The sequence below is a fragment of the Lepidochelys kempii genome, chromosome 1 (assembly GCF_965140285.1).
Source record: "Lepidochelys kempii isolate rLepKem1 chromosome 1, rLepKem1.hap1, whole genome shotgun sequence".
Lineage (NCBI taxonomy): Eukaryota > Metazoa > Chordata > Testudines > Cheloniidae > Lepidochelys > Lepidochelys kempii.
The window spans coordinates 8,614,416-8,634,890 of record NC_136380.1 but is presented as its reverse complement, the minus strand read 5'-3'; the positions used below and the strand labels follow the sequence as shown (position 1 = coordinate 8,634,890).

At 46.7% G+C, this 20,475-nt stretch overlaps 1 protein-coding gene and 1 pseudogene across 1 annotated transcript; one reads left to right on the top strand and one right to left on the bottom strand.

Moving 5' to 3' along the window:
- The first annotated feature begins 1,015 nt into the window (after positions 1–1,015).
- LOC140898903 (olfactory receptor 52H1) lies at positions 1,016–2,014 on the top strand. The gene has a single exon (XM_073313484.1). It carries the CDS (start codon positions 1,016–1,018, stop codon positions 2,012–2,014), a length of 999 nt encoding a protein of 332 aa, XP_073169585.1.
- A 17,131-nt stretch (positions 2,015–19,145) lies between these two features.
- On the bottom strand, positions 19,146–19,708 carry LOC140905614 (olfactory receptor 52N2-like; annotated as a pseudogene).
- Between the last annotated feature and the right edge of the window lie 767 nt (positions 19,709–20,475).

The window sequence follows — 20,475 nt, the reverse complement described above, 5'->3', positions numbered from 1 at the left end:
GTGAAGCACAAGTAACCATAAACAGAAGCATTATTGTGAAGTACACATACAACATTGAAACACTACATTAAAATACAATGCTGGTAACACACCAGTCACTTTCCCGCTGACCCTTGACCCTTGTCAAGTTGCAGTGGGGGAGGTTTAGGTTGGATATTAGGAAAAACTTTTTCACTAGGAGGGTGGTGAAACACTGGAATGCGTTACCTAGGGAGGTGGTAGAATCTCCTTCCTTAGACGTTTTTAAGGTCAGGCTTGACAAAGCTCTGGCTGGGATGATTTAATTGGGGATTGGTCCTTCTTTGAGCAGGGGGTTGGACTAGATGACCTCCTGAGGTCCCTTCCAACCCTGCAATTCTATGGTTCTATGATTCTAAGCACATATGCCAGCAAACACTGCAAGCATGGTGAGTGTTCCCAGGGGTGGGAGACGTTGGGCTTGGGAGAAAACCAATGGGGCAATTACAGTGATAAAATCAAGCAGGGTGTTTACACTAGTACTTTGGCAATACAAATTTTGGGTAAAGACCTTGCAACTCTCGTCAAGGCGGCTTTATTATGTCACTGAAACTGAGGAGTTCCGTCGTCAAAAGCGGCTTTGTCGTACTTACACCTCCACTACTTTGTCACTAAATGCTGCCTTTTGTCAAAAAAATTTGGCAGTATAAACAAGGCCGAGGGACCAATGAGGGAAAACCAGTATCCACTCGTGTTTCCTGCTGGTGCCTATTAAGGTTTCCCACACCAGGATGTGTAGGAATTATTGACACAGGGAGCACAATCAAATATGGAATTAGCAGTAGTAGGGTCAGTTGTTCATAATTCATTTATCTGAAAAATGAAAATATCATTTTTCAGTGTGTGAAGAGAGACCAACCTGCTTTATTCATGAGAACAGCCTCCAGTAGTACATGAAGTGTCTCATATTAACATTGTCTCTAAATCCAGGTATTTGTCTTGCGATCATCACCCTAGATCCTGGGCACATACAGGAAGTCAGGGGAATGTACAGTAGATGAAGGAAACACTGTTCTGCCTCAGTGTTGGACACCTTCATCCCTACACCATGTCAGATTCCAACTCAACCGACTTCACCAACCCCTCCACCTTCATCCTGCTGGGCATTCCTGGCCTGGAGGCAGCCCATGTCTGGATCTCCATCCCCTTCTGCATGATCTATGCCATAGCCATCTTGGGGAACTTCATCATCATGTTCATCGTCAAGATGGAGCCGAGCCTCCATGCACCCATGTACTATTTCCTCTGCATGCTAGCCATCACAGACCTGGTGCTGTCTACATCAGTGCTGCCCAAAATGCTGAGCATCTTCTGGTTCAATTCCAGGGAGATCAATTTCAGTGCATGCCTCACCCAGATGTACTTCCTTCTCAGCTTCTTTATGATAGAGTCTGGGATCCTGGTGGCCATGGCTTTTGATCGCTATGTGGCCATCTGCGATCCCCTGAGACATTCCACCACTCTGACAAACCCTGTGGTGGCCAAAATTTCCCTGGCCATGGTGCTGCGCGGCATCATGCTCATACTGCCCCATCCCTTCCTGGCGAGGAGATGGCCATATTGCAGAACCAACATCATTCCAAACACCTACTGTGAGCACATCGCTGTGGTGAAGCTGGCCTGCACCGACATCAGCGTCAGTAGTTACTACAGCCTCTCTGTGGCATTCTTGGTGATCGGTCTGGATGTGTTTTGTATCGCTGTGTCCTATATCCAGATCCTCAGGGCCATCTTCAGCCTCCCAACAAAGGACGCCCGACTCAAGACTTTTGGGACATGCGGCTCTCACCTCTGTGTCATCTTAGCCTTTTACATCCCACATCTCTTTGCCGCCCTCACGCAACGGTTTGGGCACAATGTGGCCCTGCATTTCCATGTTCTCATGTCCAACATGTACCTCCTGGTGCCCCCCATGCTAAACCCTATCATCTATGGGGCGAAGACTCAGGAGATCCGGGATAGGCTGCTCCAGCTCTTTCTTCAGAAAGGGACCTAAAATTTTCTGCTGGTGCTCTGGTTCTCAGACCGTGCTCCATGCAGAGCTGGCTGGTGACATGGTGCTGGGCCCTCTTCCCTGAATCACTGACTGGCCAGTCAAAGAGACATTAAATCCGTTCCTGACCTTACTGTGCTGTGTCAGCGTGACAAACTGGGGAGTCCATCTATGTGCAACTCATAGGGTTGCCACCTTTCTAATTGCTGGTAACTGGAACACTGAGGCCTCACCCCTATGCCCTGCCTCTTCCCCCAGGTTCCACCCCTGCTCTGCCTCTTCCCTCAAGGCCCTGCCTGCAACTCTCTCCTCTCCTCCCCCTGTCACTCTCTGGATCATCCCTGTGACACTCTGCACTCTAAAGCACCCTATATTTACCATGGTGATGTAATTATGGTGTGTTTTGTACAAAGCATGCCCTGTGAGGTATCATTCTAAAAATCTTAATCTGCAAGTTTGTTTAATTTCCTAAGTAACCTGCTTTGGTCTGTTTGCTATCACTTATAATTACGTAAGATCTACCCTTCTGTAGTTAATAAACCTGATTTATGTTTTATTTGAACCAGTGTGGTTTTGAGTGAAGTGTTTGGGACTCTTAGCTCTGCTAAGAAAGGTTGGTGAATATCTTCCCCCATTCAGGGAAGGGCAGACTAATGAGTTCACACTGTACAGATCTCTGTGTAGTGCAAGATGGTATAATTTTGGGTTTATGGTCCAGTAGGGGTGCAAGGCTGGGGAGCTGGGAAATTCTCTGGTGCCTCCATTATTGGTCCATGAGGGACTTAGGTAAAGCACTCAAGTAACTTAGTTGGATGTGTGGCCACCACCTGCTGTCATTCTGGGTGATAACGGGGCCCAGAGGGGCTGGCTGTGTGTCATCAGAAGAGTAGGGGGAGAGGCCAACCCAGCTGAATGGTTTGGGGGCACAGAGGTTTCAACAGCTTCCAGGCTGTCCCCCAAAACAACAACCTGGCACCCCTATATTCACCACTGTTATATAGTTGCCACAAATATGGCTTTTATGTCATTGCCACAAATCTTGTACAAACTGTGTCATATGAGGTGTCACTGGAAAGACTATGGTTTGCTGAATATGATGATCCTATTTGTATGCACGTCTCATATTAAAAATCTGAACATATGAATATTGATTATGTACCTGTATTTCAAATGTGTTTGCTCCTGTGGTAACTCCCACAAGTAGTTTACATCCAGTCGAGCCAGCGCTTTGAGAACAATGGGCCATGGGAGAAGCTTCTCCCCACCGGATGGACTTTTCTGTAGATGTTGTAGCCAGAATATGGGTAATGGCCTCTGCTATGACTCACTGAAGCATGCAAGAAAATGTGACCAGCTCATGTGACACCAGACTCCATCTTGTGCCTGTACTTTCCCACTAATTGTGCTGGGGGCTTTGTTTGGGACAATGAAGTTCCCTGCACCTGGCAGAAGCTATAAAAAGGGGAAGTGATATCATCACTTGGCTTTACTCCCCCCCTACCCCCACCCCCGCAAATGCAACATGTCAAAGGATAAGATTTAGAGGGAAAAGATTTTCACTGGGGAGCTGGAAAGGAGAAATCCCGGCCAGTGTATGGAAGACTGATGAACTGTTTGTACAATCAGGATGAGATACTGCTTGATTCAAACCCTGTCTAGTTTAGGGAACTCAGATGGTGATTTTGCTGTATCTCTTAGGTCATCTACTTTGGTCTCTGCACTTTGTTATAATCACTAAAAATCTATCCTTCTGTAGTGAATAAAGCGCTTTTATGTTTTTTTACCTAAAACAGTGTGTTGTTTGAAATGCAAAACGGAAATCTCCTCAAGGAGAGGGGCTGGTGCATTGTCCCCTCCACATTGAGGATGGGGCAGACTTGTTAATAAACCAGGGTTCTGACCAGGGCAAGATGGTACAGCTCTGGGGTTCTAAGCTGGTGAGCTGGGGGGAATTGACTGGAGCCTCACTATTGTTGGTTCATGAATGGCTGGCGAAAGCATTCATGTAACTCAGCTGGGTGTGTCCCTGCCTGTCAATGTTTGTGTGAATGCAGGACCTGGAGGGGTCTGCAGCTTGTCACATGATCACAGTGTGAGAGGGGACTCAGACTGGTGTGCCAGAGAGCTCAGTGGTACCCCAATTCCAGGTTGCACCCCAGGGAAGTCCTTCACAGTGGCACAAGCGAACAGGGTAAAATGCATATCTTGCTCTGAGTGAGATTTGCACTTCATACACTGGTGTAGAAATTTTAAGGAAGACTTTAAGTGTGGCGGCTGGAGATCAGTAAAGAGGTTACCAGTATGTTGTTTTCTGTTTGCTTATTTCAGGAAAGGGAAGTAGGGACAGAAAAGTAACAAGATGAGTGCAAAGAGCTAAACAGTTGTGAAATCGGAGCTATTTAGATTGCAGGCAGTAGAAAAATAAAAAGAGCAGAGGAGAATATTGCAGCTAAAGCTGGCAGAAGCTGCCAGAGATGAGGTTGAACACAGAAGAGCTATGGAACTAAAACAAGAAGAAACTGAGGAGAAAGAGAGAGAGTGCGGAATCACCAGTTGGACTTGCTGGAAAAGCAGAAGCAGAACCCTTCTACTCCACTGATTCCCACCTCTCCAAAAATCCTCAAATGGGAACAGCTGCATCCTGCATACAACGAGGCAGGAGATATTGCTGAATACTTCACTTACCTTTGAGAGACTGTGTGTGATTCATAAGGTTCCTGATGACAAGAAGATTCCCACTTTAGTTGCTAATTTAACTGGTAAAGCTGTGGATATATTCAATAAAATGCCATCTGATGATGCTTTAGATTATTGTAAATTCAAAGAAATGGTTTTGAAACCATTTCAGATTACCCCTGGAACGTATAGAGTGACATTTAGGAATCTTAAGTGGGGTGCTGGTACATAACGTGAAATATGTTAACAAAATGGAAGATTTGATGGGAAAGTGGGTAAGGGGCCCAGGTGTTACAAACTTTGAAGGAATGTTTGATCTAGTTGGTCAAGAGCACGTCTTAAAAACATGTAAAGATGATGTGAAACAGTGTCTATAGGACAAAAAGTTGAAAACAGACGGAGGGTTTACACTTAGTGGGAAGTATGGTCCCATTTTACCCCTTTCTTCTAATCCCCAATCCTAATCTCCTGTAAAAACAGAAGAGTCTAGAATTATCATTGTAATTCCACTGATCACCTAAAAAGTAAATGCTCTGTGCTCAGAGGAAGCAGGCAGCAGGTAGCTCATGCAAATGCTGCAATTATGAGCACAGAAGCCCCTCAGGCACCTGTCACTTATCCTACTAGGTTTGTAAAATTAGCCTCTGCACAACTAGGCATGAAGCATGCAGTTAGGATGAGTATACTGCAACAAGGTGAGAAAATCCTTGTGCCTTTGGCTAAAGTGCACATAGAAACCCAAGGTTTGGAAGCTGTATTATCAGTGAGGGTGGTAGACGATACCCCTATTGATATGCTAATTGGCAATGATTTCTTCCATGTAGCTCAGGCTGTTAAATTGTCTGCCTGCAGCAAGAAGGAGCATTCTGCTGGGACCTCAGAGGGAAAGGGGAAAGTCTCAGGAACTGGTGAAGGGAAGAGAGAGAGTCTCCTTGATTCCTCTACAGCGGTGGGAAACTGCATGCTTCCGGGGTAGGGGTGGTTCAGACCAGCTCTTGCCCTTCAGCTGAAGGCAGCTCTGACTCAGGGAGAAAAATGTCTGTGTTGCAGCTAAACAAGGGACAAGTCCAGTGCTAGGCAGCATAGGGAGATGTGTTCCAGAGGGGAGCCTAGAGAAGGGTGATAGAATCACAGAAATCACTGAGGAGGTGCGTGTGAGTTCCTTTAACACTGCAGCAGGAGGCAACACCACCCCAGGAAGGGAGGGGCGTGTAGAGCCTGCCACAGAGACAACTGTCCAGGCTGTTAGCTGTGACTCCTTCATGGCTGACTGGGGGATAGATTCCACTCTAGAGAGCATAGGAGTAGGTGTCCTAGGTGAGGCCCAGAGGAGGAAACTGGGGGACGAATAGTGGGAGTACAGGAATGTCTCCTAACTGATTACATGGGGGAGGATGCCCAGGACAGAATGGACGATTCAGCATTTGTGCTCGCAGGCACCCAACCTGTGGCTCAGCCTTTGAGAAAGAACTGACCTCCGGAAGAGGAGCCATCACACAAGTTGGGCCATTTCCTGCACAAATCCAGGTTTTCTCAATCTCCGCCCCCCCCCCCTCCCAAACTCACTCTCCTGCTGGTAATAACCCATCCAAAGTGACCACTCTCTTTACAATGTGTATGATAATCAAGGTGGGCCATTTCCAGCACAAATCCAGGTTTTCTCAGCCCAGCAGAAGAAGCTGTCCTATCTCGGGGCCTCTCCTTCTGCCCCTCCACCCCCACGAACATGATACAGTTCTGTGGTGACCTAGAATCCTATTTTCGACGTCTCCGACTCAAGGAATATTTCCAAAATACCTCTGAACAACATACTAATCCAAAGAGGCCTCCCTACCAACACTACAAAAAGAAGGATTCTAGGTGGACTCCTCCTGAAGGTCTAAACAGCAGACTGGACTTCTACATAGAGTGCTTCCGCCGACGTGCACGGGCTGAAATTGTGGAAAAGCAGCATCACTTGCCCCATAACCTCAGCTGTGCAGAACACAATGCCATCCACAGCCTCAGAAACAACTCTGACATCATAATCAAAAAGGCTGACAAAGGAGGTGCTGTTGTCATCATGAATAGGTCGGAATATGAACAAGCGGCTGCTCGGCAGCTCTCCAACACCACTTTCTACAAGCCATTATCCTATGATCCCACTGAGAGTTACCAAAAGCAACTACAGCATTTGCTCAAGAAACTTCCTGAAAAAGCACAAGATCAAATCCGCACAGACACACCCCTGGAACCCCGACCTGGGATATTCTATCTACTACTAAGATCCATAATCCTGGAAATCCTGGGCGCCCCATCGTCTCAGGCATTGGCACCCTGACAGCAGGATTGTCTGGCTATGTAGACTCCCTCCTCAGGCCCTACGCTACCAGCACTCCCAGCTACCTTCGAGACACCACTGACTTCCTGAGGAAACTACAGTCCATCGGTGATCTTCCTGATAACACCATCCTGGCCACTATGGATGTAGAAGCCCTCTACACCAACATTCCACACAAAGATGGACTACAAGCCGTCAAGAACACTATCCCCGATAATGTCATGGCTAACCTGGTGGCTGAACTTTGTGACTTTGTCCCTACCCGTAACTATTTTACATTTGGGGACAATGTATACCTTCAGATCAATGGCACTGCTATGGGTACCCGCATGGCCCCACAGTATGCCAACATTTTTATGGCTGATTTAGAACAACGCTTCCTCAGCTCTCGTCCCCTAACGTCCTTACTCTACTTGCGCTATATTGATGACATCTTCATCATCTGGACCCATGGAAAAACAGCCGTTGAGGAATTCCACCATGATTTCAACAATTTCCATCCCACCATCAACCTCAGCCTGGTCCAGTCCACACAAGAGATCCACTTCCTGGACACTACAGTGCTAATAAACAATGGTCACATAAATACCACCCTATACCGGAAACCTACTGACCGCTATTCCTACCTACATGCCTCCAGCTTTCACCCTGACCACACCACACGATCCAGCGTCTACAGCCAAGCTCTGCGATACAACCGCATTTGCTCCAACCCCTCAGACAGAGACAAACACCTATAAGATCTCTATCAAGCATTCTTACAACTACAATACCCACCTGCGGAAGTGAAGAAACAGATTGATAGAGCCAGAAGAGTTCCCAGAAGTCACCTACTAGAGAACAGGCCTAACAAAGAAAATAACAGAATGCCACTAGCCGTCACCTTCAGCCCCCAACTAAAACCCCTCCAATGCATTATTAAGGATCTACAGCCTATCCTGAAGGATGACCCAACACTCTCACAAATCTTGGGAGATAGGCCAGTCCTTGCCTACAGACAGCCCCGCAACCTGAAGCAAATACTCACCAACAACCACATACCACACAACAGAACCACTAACCCAGGAATCTATCCTTGCAATAAAGCCCATTGCCAACTGTGCCCACATATCTATTCAGGGGACACCATCACAGGGCCTAATAACATCAGCCACACTATCAGAGGCTCGTTCACCTGCACATCCACCAATGTGATATAAGCCATCATGTGCCAGCAATGCCCCTCTGCCATGTACATTGGTCAAACTGGACAGTCTCTACGTAAAAGAATAAATGGACACAAATTAGATGTCAAGAATTATAACATTCATAAACCAGTCGGAGAACACTTCAATCTCTCTGGTCACGCAATTACAGACATGAAGGTCGCTATCTTAAAACAAAAAAACTTCAAATCCAGACTCCAGCGAGAAACTGCTGAATTGGAATTCATTTGCAAATTGGATACTATTAATTTAGGCTTAAATAGAGACTGGGAGTGGCTAAGTCATTATGCAAGGTAGCCTATTTCCCCTTGTTTTTTCCTACCCCCCCCCCCCAAGACGTTCTGGTTAAACTTGGATTTATGCTGGAAATGGCCCACCCTTGATTATCATACACATTGTAAGGAGAGTGGTCAGTTTGGATGAGCTATTGCCAGCAGGAGAGTGAGTTTCTGTGTGTTTGTGGGGGGGTGAGAAAATCTGGATTTGTGCTGGAAATGGCCCACCTTGTTTTTCATACACATTGTAAGGAGAGTGCTCACTTTGGATAAGCTATTACCAGCAGGAGAGTGAGTTTGTGTGTGTGTTTTTTGGAAAAAAAAGTGGGGGGGGGGGTGAAAAAACCTGGATTTGTGCTGGAAATGGCCCAACTTGATTATCATACACATTGTAAGGAGAGTGATCACTTTAGATAAGCTATTACCAGCAGGAGAGTGGGGTGGAAGGAGGTATTGTTTCATGGTCTCTGTGTATATAATGTCTTCTGCAGTTTCCACAGTATGCATCCGATGAAGTGAGCTGTAGCTCACTGAAGCTTATGCTCAAATAAATTGGTTAGTCTCTAAGGTGCCACAAGTACTCCTTTTCTTTTTGCGAATACAGACTAACACGGCTGTTACTCTAAAACCTATCTCCCCTCAGTCACCTTTCTCCAGATCTCATTGGCGACAGTGTCTCCAGTCTCCAGCCTGTTTCTGTTCACCTGCTGCTTCTCCCCTAGAGGCTGAGTGAACCCCCCTGGGATTGCGCACAGCTAGATCATAAATGGTGCAGACTCCTGTGTTGCTGCTGCAGATGCCGGGGTGAGCGAGGTGTGGGAAACAGCTGCCTGCAGGGGATTCCCAGGGAAGACGCGCCTGGCTCAGAATGCACAGGTATCCATCTCTTGCTGAGGAGCTCACCTGCTCGACACACCCACTGCAATGTGGGCGAGATGGGCTAGAGAATAGGTCTGTGGTCCTTTCCACTCTGCGCAGCCATTAAACATTCTGGGGCCCTTGCCACAGGGGATGTGTTTGCGCTAATTTCACTGGCCAAAATGTCCCTCTTTCCTCTACCCCTGGCTGATGGCCTCCAGCAAGTGAGAAGGGACCTGCAAGGGTCAGCTAGTCTAACCCAATACAAAAATGTAGGATTTGTTGTGTTTAAACCATCCAGGACACATGCTATCCAGCCTCCTTTGGAAAACCTCCAGTGAAGGAGCTTCCACAACCTGCCTAGGCGACTGTTCCAATGTCCTGCTGTTCTTACAGTGAGGGAGTTTTTCCTGAGATTTAATCTCAATCTGCTCTGCTGTACTTTGAACCCATTGCCTTTTGTCCTGCCCTGTCTCAAGAGAGAAACAAATTTTCCTCATCTTTTTATGGCAGCCTTTCAAATATTTGAAGATTGCTATCATGTCCATCCTTAATCTCCTTTTTTCCAAACTAAACATACCCAGTTCATTCAGCCTTTGCTTGCACAGTTTGCATTCCATCCCTTGGATCATCTTTCTCGCTCACCTCTGGATCCTTTCCAGTTTCTTTACATCCTTTCTAGACTGGACCAAAATTGCACACAGCACTCCAACTGAGACCTAACCAGTGCTGAGTAGGGCGGTACTATCACCTACCATAACTTGCATGCTATGCCTCTGTTAATGCAACCCAAAATTGCATTTTACAGCAAAAGAACCCCCACCCCTGAGAGCTATTGCTATATCAACCTAACCCCGATGTAGAGAGAATGAGGTCGAGAGAATTCTTCCATCGACTTAGCTACCATCTCTCGGGGATGTGAATTACCTACCCTGATGGAAGAACCCCTGTCATCCATGTAAGTAGTGTCTACACTTCGGTGCTTTGCAGTGTTGCTGTAGTGTTTTAAGTGTAGACAAACCCTCACGCAGAGTTTCCAGAAAAGCATCCAGTCTGGATCTGCAGACATGGGGCGTTGGAGAATCCACCACTTACTTCCCTTTGCAGTGCAAATCATTTGGCCCATATTTCCGATTGGAATTTATCTGGTTTCAGCTTCCAGCCATTGGGTCGTTCTCTGCCTTTCTAAACTAGATTACAGAGCCCATTAGCACCCAATGTTTTCTCCCCAGGGAAGTCTCTGCTTGATTGTCTTTTTGATGAGATAAATAGATGAAGCTCTTTCAACCTTTCTCTGTCAGACATCTTCTCCAGTCTCCAATCATTAATATATTTTCTTTCTGCACCCTCTCCAATTTTACAACATCCTTTTTGAAATGGGGACCCCAGAACTTGATGCAGTGAGTTGGTTGTCTACAATCAACCCTAAATCCTTTTCAGGATCCCTGCGTTCCATAATACAGTGCCCTAGTCTGGGGGTCGGGCTGGTATTCCCTGTTTCGAGAGGATCACTTTGCATTTCACTGTATTAAAACATTTTATTTACATGGGTCCAGCTCAACAAATGCTCCAGATCAATCGGTATGCCTGCCCTCATTGTAACCACTCTGCCAATCTTTGGGTAGTCCGCAAATTTTACTTGCAACAATAATCTATTTGCTTCCAGATCATTGATGAAAATATTGAATAGCATCTAGCCTGGAACTGATCCCTGCAGAACCCCACTACAAACCCCCCCATTTGCGGACAATGGCCCATTGACAACTGCTTTCTCAGATCTCTCAGATAGCCAGCTTTTAGTCCATTTAACATTTCACAAAATCTACTGGTATTGTACAGTGTTCATTTTTTAAACTGAATGTTTTCCCCTACTAAATCCAATGCCTCAGAGAAGTCGAAGTCTGTTGCATCTCTTGGTTCCCTTGATCAACCAAACGTGTTCTTTCACGAAAGGATGAAATTGGATTTATTTGACAAGACCTGTTTCCATAAACCATGTTGTTGACTGGAATTAATTAGACGCCTAGACTTTTTTTTAAACTTATCCCATATCAGCTTTTCCATTGTTTCCTGACTGCCTACTTCTGGTTCCGATTGAGATGTGTGGTTGATCAGTCAGTTTATAACTCTGGTGTTTCTATCTCTGAGGTTCTACTGTAGATGCTGTTTAACATCCTCTTTGACTGCTAATGGACTGGAAAGTGTTTCATCACCGTGTGTGATCTGAGTACCTGATACTGCTCCTTTCCAAACGCAGAACAAAAACATTTCTTGAACACATCTCCCTTTTCTCCAACATTAACAAGTTTCCTTTCTCCCTCACGGAATTGGCCTTTACCTTCTCTAGGATTTCTTTTGTTCTTAACAACCTGCTTTTTGTTATCCTTAGCCCTGCAAAGCATGGATTTCCCCCTGATCTCTGTAATGTCCCGTATCAATTTTCATAACTTCCAATTTGTATTGCTTGCTATCTATTTTCCCTTTTTACCATTAGTTATATATTGCTTCCCGCCCCGCCCCCGCCCCTGTTGCTGCCTTCACTTTGCTACTGAACTGGGTTTTTAACCAAAGTTCTCCACTTTCTTGACTGTGGAATCAACCCTTTTTAGCTCTCTCATAAATTCTTGTTAAAGAACTTCCATTTTTCATTCCCATTTTTCTGTCTAAATTTTTCCTCCCACTCAGTTTTGCTGATCATTTGTCTCCTCTTTGGGGAATTGGCCCTTTTGAAGGGTATCTGTAGATAGCTATTACTGGCTGGGAGCTGTTCTCTGTTTGTCCATTCAATGTAATCAGTTCCATTCTTTTATTTTATTCTCCTCTATTCTATGCCTCATTATTTGTCTCTTCTTTAAACTAACCAGTCCTAGACTTTTCAGTCTCTCCACATATGGCAGCCTCCCCCTTTCTCACAGCCTGCCTGGGAAATCCCCTTTCTATCTGCTACATCCTTTATAGAGACTGGGTGACCAAAACTGAGTGCATCTCCAGAGCAGGATATTCTCCCTCCCAATCCTTCGGCATCTGAACATTGTCTTTGTTGTGGTCACTGCCGCAAATGAGCAGGTGTTTCCGTGGAGCTGCTATCAATGACGCCCCAGTCTTTTCCCTGAGGTGGGTTCTAGTTGGGATGTTTCCCCCGGCGCATGTCTTGGCAAAAGTGTTTTTTTCCCCACTTTCAGATTTTCAGTAACTAGGTGAATGAGAAGCTTCCTACAGCTTGGCTCTGTAGCCTGGGTTTCATTGCATTAAGGCTATGTGAAAATTGGCAGACTTTTTTCACTGGAAGTTTGGTCAATGACGAAAAAGCCATTAAAGAAAATCGTTGTTGCATGTTCACACTGCCTCTCTCTTTCGGCATAGCACGTCCACACATGGGGCGGTTGCAATGACAGTGAGAGCAATGCACTGTGGGTAGCTATCCCACAGTTCAGCTCTCCATCTTGTGCACATAGGTGTTGTGGGAAGGCAGAGCAGATCACAGCATATCATGGCTCCAGGCTCAATGTCCCATGATGCATTTATTTCCGTCCCAGCATTTTCCAACGTCCTGTGTGTCATTTTCCAATGTCCAGTGTTTTCTGCTCAGTCTGCCCCCTCTGTCTGCGGGAATGGATCCCGCACAGCTCTCCTAGCTGTCAGTAGCACATCGCGAATGGCAGTGGAGTCAATCTCGAAGCTGCGAAAGCAACAGGAGTCACAGTTGCCTGACACAATGTCTGACACGGATAAGAGCAGCATTAGATTGCTTTTGGCATTCACAGAACAGCTGAGCATGGTGGAACGACATGTTTGGGCTCGGGAAACTAGCAGTGAGTGGTGGAATCGCATCGTTCTGCAGGTCTGGTATGACGCGCAGTGGCTGCAGAACTTCTGGATGTGGAAAGCCACCTTCCTGGAATTGTGTACTGAACTCACCCCAGCCCTCCCGCGCAAGGACACCCAAATGAGAGCTGTGCTCTCGGTGGGAAAGCGCATGGCGATTGCATTGTGGAAGCTGGCAACTCCAGGCTGCTACTGATCGGTCTCAAAATGGTTTGGAGTTGGGAAGTCGACCGTTGGGGCTGCGTTAACACAAGTGTGCAGGGCCATTAAGCACATCCTGCTGCATAAGACCGTAACTCTTGTGGATGTGCGTGACATCCCCTTCCTGCTTCTCCACGTGGGCACCAATGATACTGCCAAGAATGACCTTGAGCAGATCACTGCGGACTATGTGGCTCTAGGAAGAAGGATAAAGGAGTTGGAGGCGCAAGTGGTGTACTCGTCCATCCTCCCCGTGGAAGGAAAAGGCCTAGGTAGGGAGCGTCAAATCGTGGAAGTCAACGAATGGCTACGCAGGTGGTATCAGAGAAAAGGCTTTGGTTTCTTTGACCATGGGATGGTGTTCCATGAAGGAGGAGTGCTGGGCAGAGACGGGCTCCATCTTACGAAGAGAGGGAAGAGCATCTTTGCCAGCAGGCTGGCTAACCTAGTGAGGAGGGCTTTAAACTAGGTTCACCGGGGGAAGGAGACCAAAGCCCTGAGGTAAGTGGGAAAGCGGGATACCGGGAGGAAGCACAGGCAGGAATGTCTGTGAGGCGAGGGCTCCTGCCTCATACTGGGAATGAGGGGCGATCAACAGGTTTTCTCAAGTGCTTATATACAAATGCACAAAGCCTTGGAAACAAGCAGGGAGAACTGGAGGTCCTGGTGATGTCAAGGAACTATGACGTGATCGGAATAACAGAGACTTGGTGGGATAACTCACATGACTGGAGTACTGTCATGGATGGTTATAAACTGTTCAGGAAGGACAGGCAGGGCAGAAAAGGTGGGGGAGTAGCACTGTATGTAAGGGAGCAGTATGACTGCTCAGAGCTCCGGTACGAAACTGCAGAAAAACCTGAGTGTCTCTGGATTAAGTTTAGAAGTGTGTGCAACAAGAGTGATGTAGTTGTGGGAGTCTGCTATAGACCACCGGACCAGGGGGATGAGGTAGATGAGGCTTTCTTCCGGCAGCTCACGGAAGCTACTAGATCGCATGCCCTGATTCTCATGGGTGATTTTAATTTTCCTGATATCTGCTGGGAGAGCAATACAGCGGTGCATAGACAATCCAGGAAGTTTTTGGAAAGCGTAGGGGACAATTTCCTAGCACAAGTGCTAGAGGAGCCAACTAGGGGGGGCGCTTTTCTTGACCTGCTGCTCACAAACCGGGTAGAATTAGTGGGGGAAGCAAAAGTGGATGGGAATCTGGGAGGCAGTGACCATGAGTTGGTTGAGTTCAGGATCCTGACGCAGGGAAGAAAGGTAAGCAGCAGGATACGGGCCCTGGACTTCAGGAAAGCAGACTTCGACTCCCTCAGGGAACGGATGGCCAGGATCCCCTGGGGGACTAACTTAAAGGGGAAAGGAGTCCAGGAGAGCTGGCTGTATTTCAAGGAATCCCTGTTGAGGTTACAGGGACAAACCATCCCAATGAGTCGAAAGAATAGTAAATATGGCAGGCGACCAGCTTGGCTTAATGGTGAAATCCTACCGGATCTTAAACATAAAAAAGAAGCTTACAAGAAGTGTAAGGTTGGACATATGACCAGGGAAGAGTATAAAAATATTGCTCGGGCATGTAGGAATGATATCAGGAGGGCCAAATCGCACCTGGAGCTGCAGCTAGCCAGAGATGTCAAGAGTAACAAGAAGGGTTTCTTCAGGTATGTTGGCAACAAGAAGAAAGCCAAGGAATGTGTGGGCCCCTTACTGAATGAGGGAGGCAACCTAGTGACAGAGGATGTGGAAAAAGCTAATGTACTCAATGCTTTTTTTGCCTCTGTCTTCACTAACAAGGTCAGCTCCCAGACTGCTGCGCTGGGCATCACAAAATGGGGAAGAGATGGCCAGCCCTCTGTGGAGATAGAGGTGGTTAGGGACTATTTAGAAAAGCTGGACGTGCACAAGTCCATGGGGCCGGACGAGTTGCATCCGAGAGTGCTGAAGGAATTGGCGGCTGTGATTGCAGAGCCATTGGCCATTATCTTTGAAAACTTGTGGCGAACCGGGGAAGTCCCGGATGACTGGAAAAAGGCTAATGTAGTGCCAATCTTTAAAAAAGGGAAGAAGGAGGATCCTGGGAACTACAGGCCAGTCAGCCTCACCTCAGTCCCCGGAAAAATCATGGAGCAGGTCCTCAAAGAATCAATCCTGAAGCACTTACATGAGAGGAAAGTGATCAGGAACAGCCAGCATGGATTCACCAAGGGAAGGTCATGCCTGACTAATCTAATCGCCTTTTATGATGAGATTACTGGTTCTGTGGATGAAGGGAAAGCAGTGGATGTATTGTTTCTAGACTTTAGCAAAGCTTTTGACACGGTCTCCCACAGTATTCTTGTCAGCAAGTTAAGGAAGTATGGGCTGGATGAATGCACTATAAGGTGGGTAGAAAGCTGGCTAGATTGTCGGGCTCAACGGGTAGTGATCAATGGCTCCATGTCTAGTTGGCAGCCGGTATCAAGTGGAGTGCCCCAAGTTTCGGTCCTGGGGCCGGTTTTGTTCAATATCTTCATAAATGATCTGGAGGATGGTGTGGATTGCACTCTCAGCAAATTTGCGGATGATACTAAACTGGGAGGAGTGGTAGATACGCTGGACGGGAGGGATAGGATACAGAAGGACCTAGACAAATTGGAGGATTGGGCCAAAAGAAATCTGATGAGGTTCAATAAGGATAAGTGCAGGATCCTGCACTTAGGACGGAAGAACCCAATGCACAGCTACAAACTAGGGAGCGAATGGCTAGGCAGCAGTTCTGCGGAAAAGGACCTAGGGGTGACAGTGGACGAGAAGCTGGATATGAGTCAGCAGTGTGCCTTTGTTGCTAAGAAGGCCAATGGCATTTTGGGATGTATAAGTAGGGGCATAGCGAGCAGATCGAGGGACGTGATCGTTCCCCTCTATTCGACATAGGTGAGGCCTCATCTGGAGTACTGTGTCCAGTTTTGGGCCCCACACTTCAAGAAGGATGTGGATAAATTGGAGAGAGTCCAGCGAAGGGCAACAAAAATGATTAGGGGACTGGAACACATGAGTTATGAGGAGAGGCTGAGGGAGCTGGGATTGTTTAGCCTGCAGAAGAGAAGAATGAGGGGGGATTTGAAAGCTGCTTTCAACTGCCTGAAAGGGGGTTCCAAAGAGGATGGCTCTAGACTGTTCTCAATGGTAGCAGATGACAGAACGAGGAGTAATGGTCTCAAGTTGCAGTGGGGGAGGTTTAGCTTGGATATTAGGAAAAACTTTTTCACTAAGAGGGTGGTGAAACACTGGAATGCGTTACCTAGGGAGGTGGTAGAATCTCCTTCCTTAGAGGTTTTTAAGGTCAGGCTTGACAAAGCCCTGGCTGGGATGATTTAACTGGTAATTGGTCCTGCTTCGAGCAGGGGGTTGGACTAGATGACCTTCTGGGGTCCCTTCCAACCCTGATATTCTATGATTCTATGATATTGCGGATGGCTTTGCAGAAATGCGTTTCCCCAACTGCAGAGGGGCGATAGATAGCACACATATTCCAATTTTGGCACTGGATGCCTTGTGATAGAATATATTAATTGGAAGGGGTACTTCTCCATGGTGTTATGGGTACTCGAGGATCACTGTGGGCATTTCATTGACATCAATGCAGGGTGGTCCTGAAAAGTGCATGACGCATGAATCTTTAGGAACACCGGCCTTTACAGAAAGCTGAAAGTGGAGACTTTCTTTCCAGACCAGAAGATCCCCACAGGGGATGTTGAAATGCCCATAGTGCTCCCAGGAGACCTGACATACCCTTCAACACCAGGGCTCATGAAGCCGTACCTGGGAAACCTGGAATCCTAGGTCAGGGCATAAAGTTTTCTCAGGGATCCACTGCTGAAACAGAACACATGGCTGCTGATTTTAAGCAGTCCGATATCAAGGCTAGCAGATAGCACAATGGGGGGCAATTCAAATCAGGGAGGCTTTACGGCAACACTTTGAAAATGAGAACAAGTAATGTTTATTGCTATGCATGGGATTGTAATGCATAATGAAGTCCAGTTTTGGTAGGGTAGGAAGCAGTTGTGATTGTTCTGGGCCAGGTTTCAATGTAAGGAAATGACAAAACTGCTTGCTAGTTTGCTGCTGCCATCTGTTATCATAACTTCAACGGAAACAAACAAAGAGTACTTATTATTCAAATAACTTTGCTTTTATTGCCAAAAAACCCACAACACCATACGCACACACACACTACTGAGCGTAAGTCCAGCTTTCATTTGAAAAGGAGTCTGCGGAGGTGGAATGAACAGTAAAGTGAGACGTCTCAGAAATCGGAAAGGAATGAGTGGGCAGAGTTTGGGGAAGACATGGGAAAGAGTTCTGAATGTGCTGAAGGGGAGGGCGGGCACCCTCTGCTCAGTCTCGAGCATCAGGAGGGACTGCAGCATGTTGGTTTGCTGCTCCAAAACTTTCATCAGTCTCTCCATTTCATCCCTAGGGTATGCTTCATTTTCTTTCCTTTCCTGCTTCTCGCTTTCCCTCCACTGCCTGCATTCCGTCTTGTCTGCATCAGAGTATTGCTGCACCTCCCGGAACATATCTTCCTTGCTCCATCTTTGGTGCTTTCTTATCCAGTGGAGACACTCGGCTGGAGTGGAGGGGGTGCCTCCTTTCAAGAACATATCCGGTGAAGCACACGTAACAATAAACAGAAGCATTATTGTTAACTAGGATGGATGTAGGTATTGAAATGCTACTTTAAAATACAGCCGTGGTAACACACCAGTCTCTTTCCCCATAGCCCCTGACAAGCACACATGCCTGTGTGGTCAGGCTTCTGACCAGGGCAAGACGGTACAGCTCTGGGGTCCTAAACTGGGGAGCTGGGAGGAATTGGCTGGAGCCTCTCTATTGTTGGTTCATGAGTGGCTGGCGAAAGTCATGTAACTCAGCTCGGTGTGCCACTTCCTGTGAATGTTTGTGTGACTGCAGGACCTGGAGGGGTCTGCAATTTGTTACATAATCACAGTGTGAGAGGGGACTCAGATTATAGTGTGCTAGAGGGCTCAGGGGTACCCGAGTTTGAGGTTGCGCTCTGGGGAAGTCCAGCACAATGAGCAGGGTGAAATGCACCACTTCTTGTTCTGAGATTTGTACTTCATACACTGGTATAGAAATTTTAAGTGAGATTTGAAGTGTGGTGGCTGGAGATCAGTCAAAGAGGTGACCAGTTTGTTATTTTCTGTTTGCTTATTTTGGGAAAAGGAAGTAGGGACAGAAAAGCAGCAAGATGAGTGCAAACAGCAAAAGGATTGTGAAATCGGAGATATTCAGTTTGCAGGCAGTAGAAAAAGAAAAAGAACACAAGAGAATTTCGCAGCTAATGCAGGCAGAGTCTTCTAGATAGGGGGCTAAACACAGAAGGGGTATGGAACTAAAACACAAGAAAGTGAGAAGAAAGAGAGAGAGCGGAATCACCAATTAGACTTGCTGGAAAAGCAGAACCAGAACTCTTCCACTCCACCATTCCCACCTCTCCAACAATCCTCAGATGAGAACAGCTGTGTCCTGCATACAATGAGGCAGGGGATATTGCTGAATCCTTCACTACCTTTGAGAGGCTGTGTGTGATTCATAAGATTCCTGATGACCAGAAGATGCCCACTTTAGTTACTAATTTAACTGGTAAAGCTCTGGATATATTCAATAAAATGACAATTGATGGTGCTTTAGGTTATTGTAAATTCAAAGAAATGGTTTTGAAAGAAAAAGAAAAGGAGTACTAGTGGCACCTTAGAGACTAATCAATTTATCTGAGCATAATCTTTTGTGTAGGGAATGATGTTGGTTCTGCAATATGGCCACCTCCTCGCTAGGAAGGGATGGGGCAGTATGAGCATGACGCCACGCAGCACCACGGCCAGTCCAATTTTGGCCACCACAGGGTTTGTCAGAGTGGTGGAATGTCTCAGGGGATCACAGATGGCCACGGAGCAATCAAAAGCCATGGTACGAGGATCCCAGAATGCATCACAGAGCAGCTGACAATGAAGTACGTCTGGGTGAGGCAGGCACTGAAATTGATCTCCCTGGAATTGAACCAGAAGATGCTCAGCATTTTGGGTAGGATGGCCATAGATGGGACCAGGTTGGTGACGACCAGCATGCAGAGGAAATAGTACATGGGCCTATGGAGGCTCGGCTACCTCTTCACGATGAAAAGGATGGTGAAGTTCCCCAAGATGGCTATGGCATACATGGTGCAGAAGGGAATAGAGATCCAGACATGGGCTGCCTCCAGGCCAGGAATGCCCAGCAGGATGAAGGTGTAGGGGTTGGTGAAGTCGGTTGAGTTGGAATCTGACATGGAGTAGGAAAGAAGGTGTCCAACGCTGAGGCAGAACGGTGTTTCCTGCATGTACCGTATGTTCCCCTGACTTCCTGAATGTGCCCAGGATCTAGGTGCATGGTCGCAGGACAAATGCCTGGATGGAGAGACAGTGTTAATATGAGACACTTCATGCACAGCTGGAGGCTAGTCTCACGGATGAAGCAGATTGGTCGCTCTTCACAAACTGAAAAATGATATTTTTATGATTAAGATAAATGAATTATGAACAATTGCCCCTACTGATGTCAATTCCATATTTTATGGTGCTCCTTTCATCAATAATTCCTACACATCGTGGTGTGGGAAACCTTAATAGGTGCCAGCAGGAAACACGAGTGGATACTGATTTTCCCTGATTGTTCCTTAGGCCTTATATGTACTGCCAAGTTTTTTTGCCAAAATGCAGCAGTTGGTGAAGAAATAGTGGAGGTGTAAACACTACAAAGCCGCTTTTGATGATGGAACTCCTTAGTTTCAGGGACGGAATAAAGGCACCTGAATGAGAGTTGTAAAGCCGTTTGCTGAAAAGTTTTGTCGCTGAGGTGCCAGTGGAGACACGATGCTTGATTTCATTGCTGTAATTGGCCTCCTGAAGGCATCCCACAATGCCCATCCTAACCACGCTGGTCAGAAGTTTCAACTCTGCTGCCCTGCATCCAAGTAAATACTTTCCACTCCTCCCCCTTTAAAGGCCCAGGAATTTTGAAATTCCCCTTCCTGTTTACTGGGTGTGGAGTGTTCAC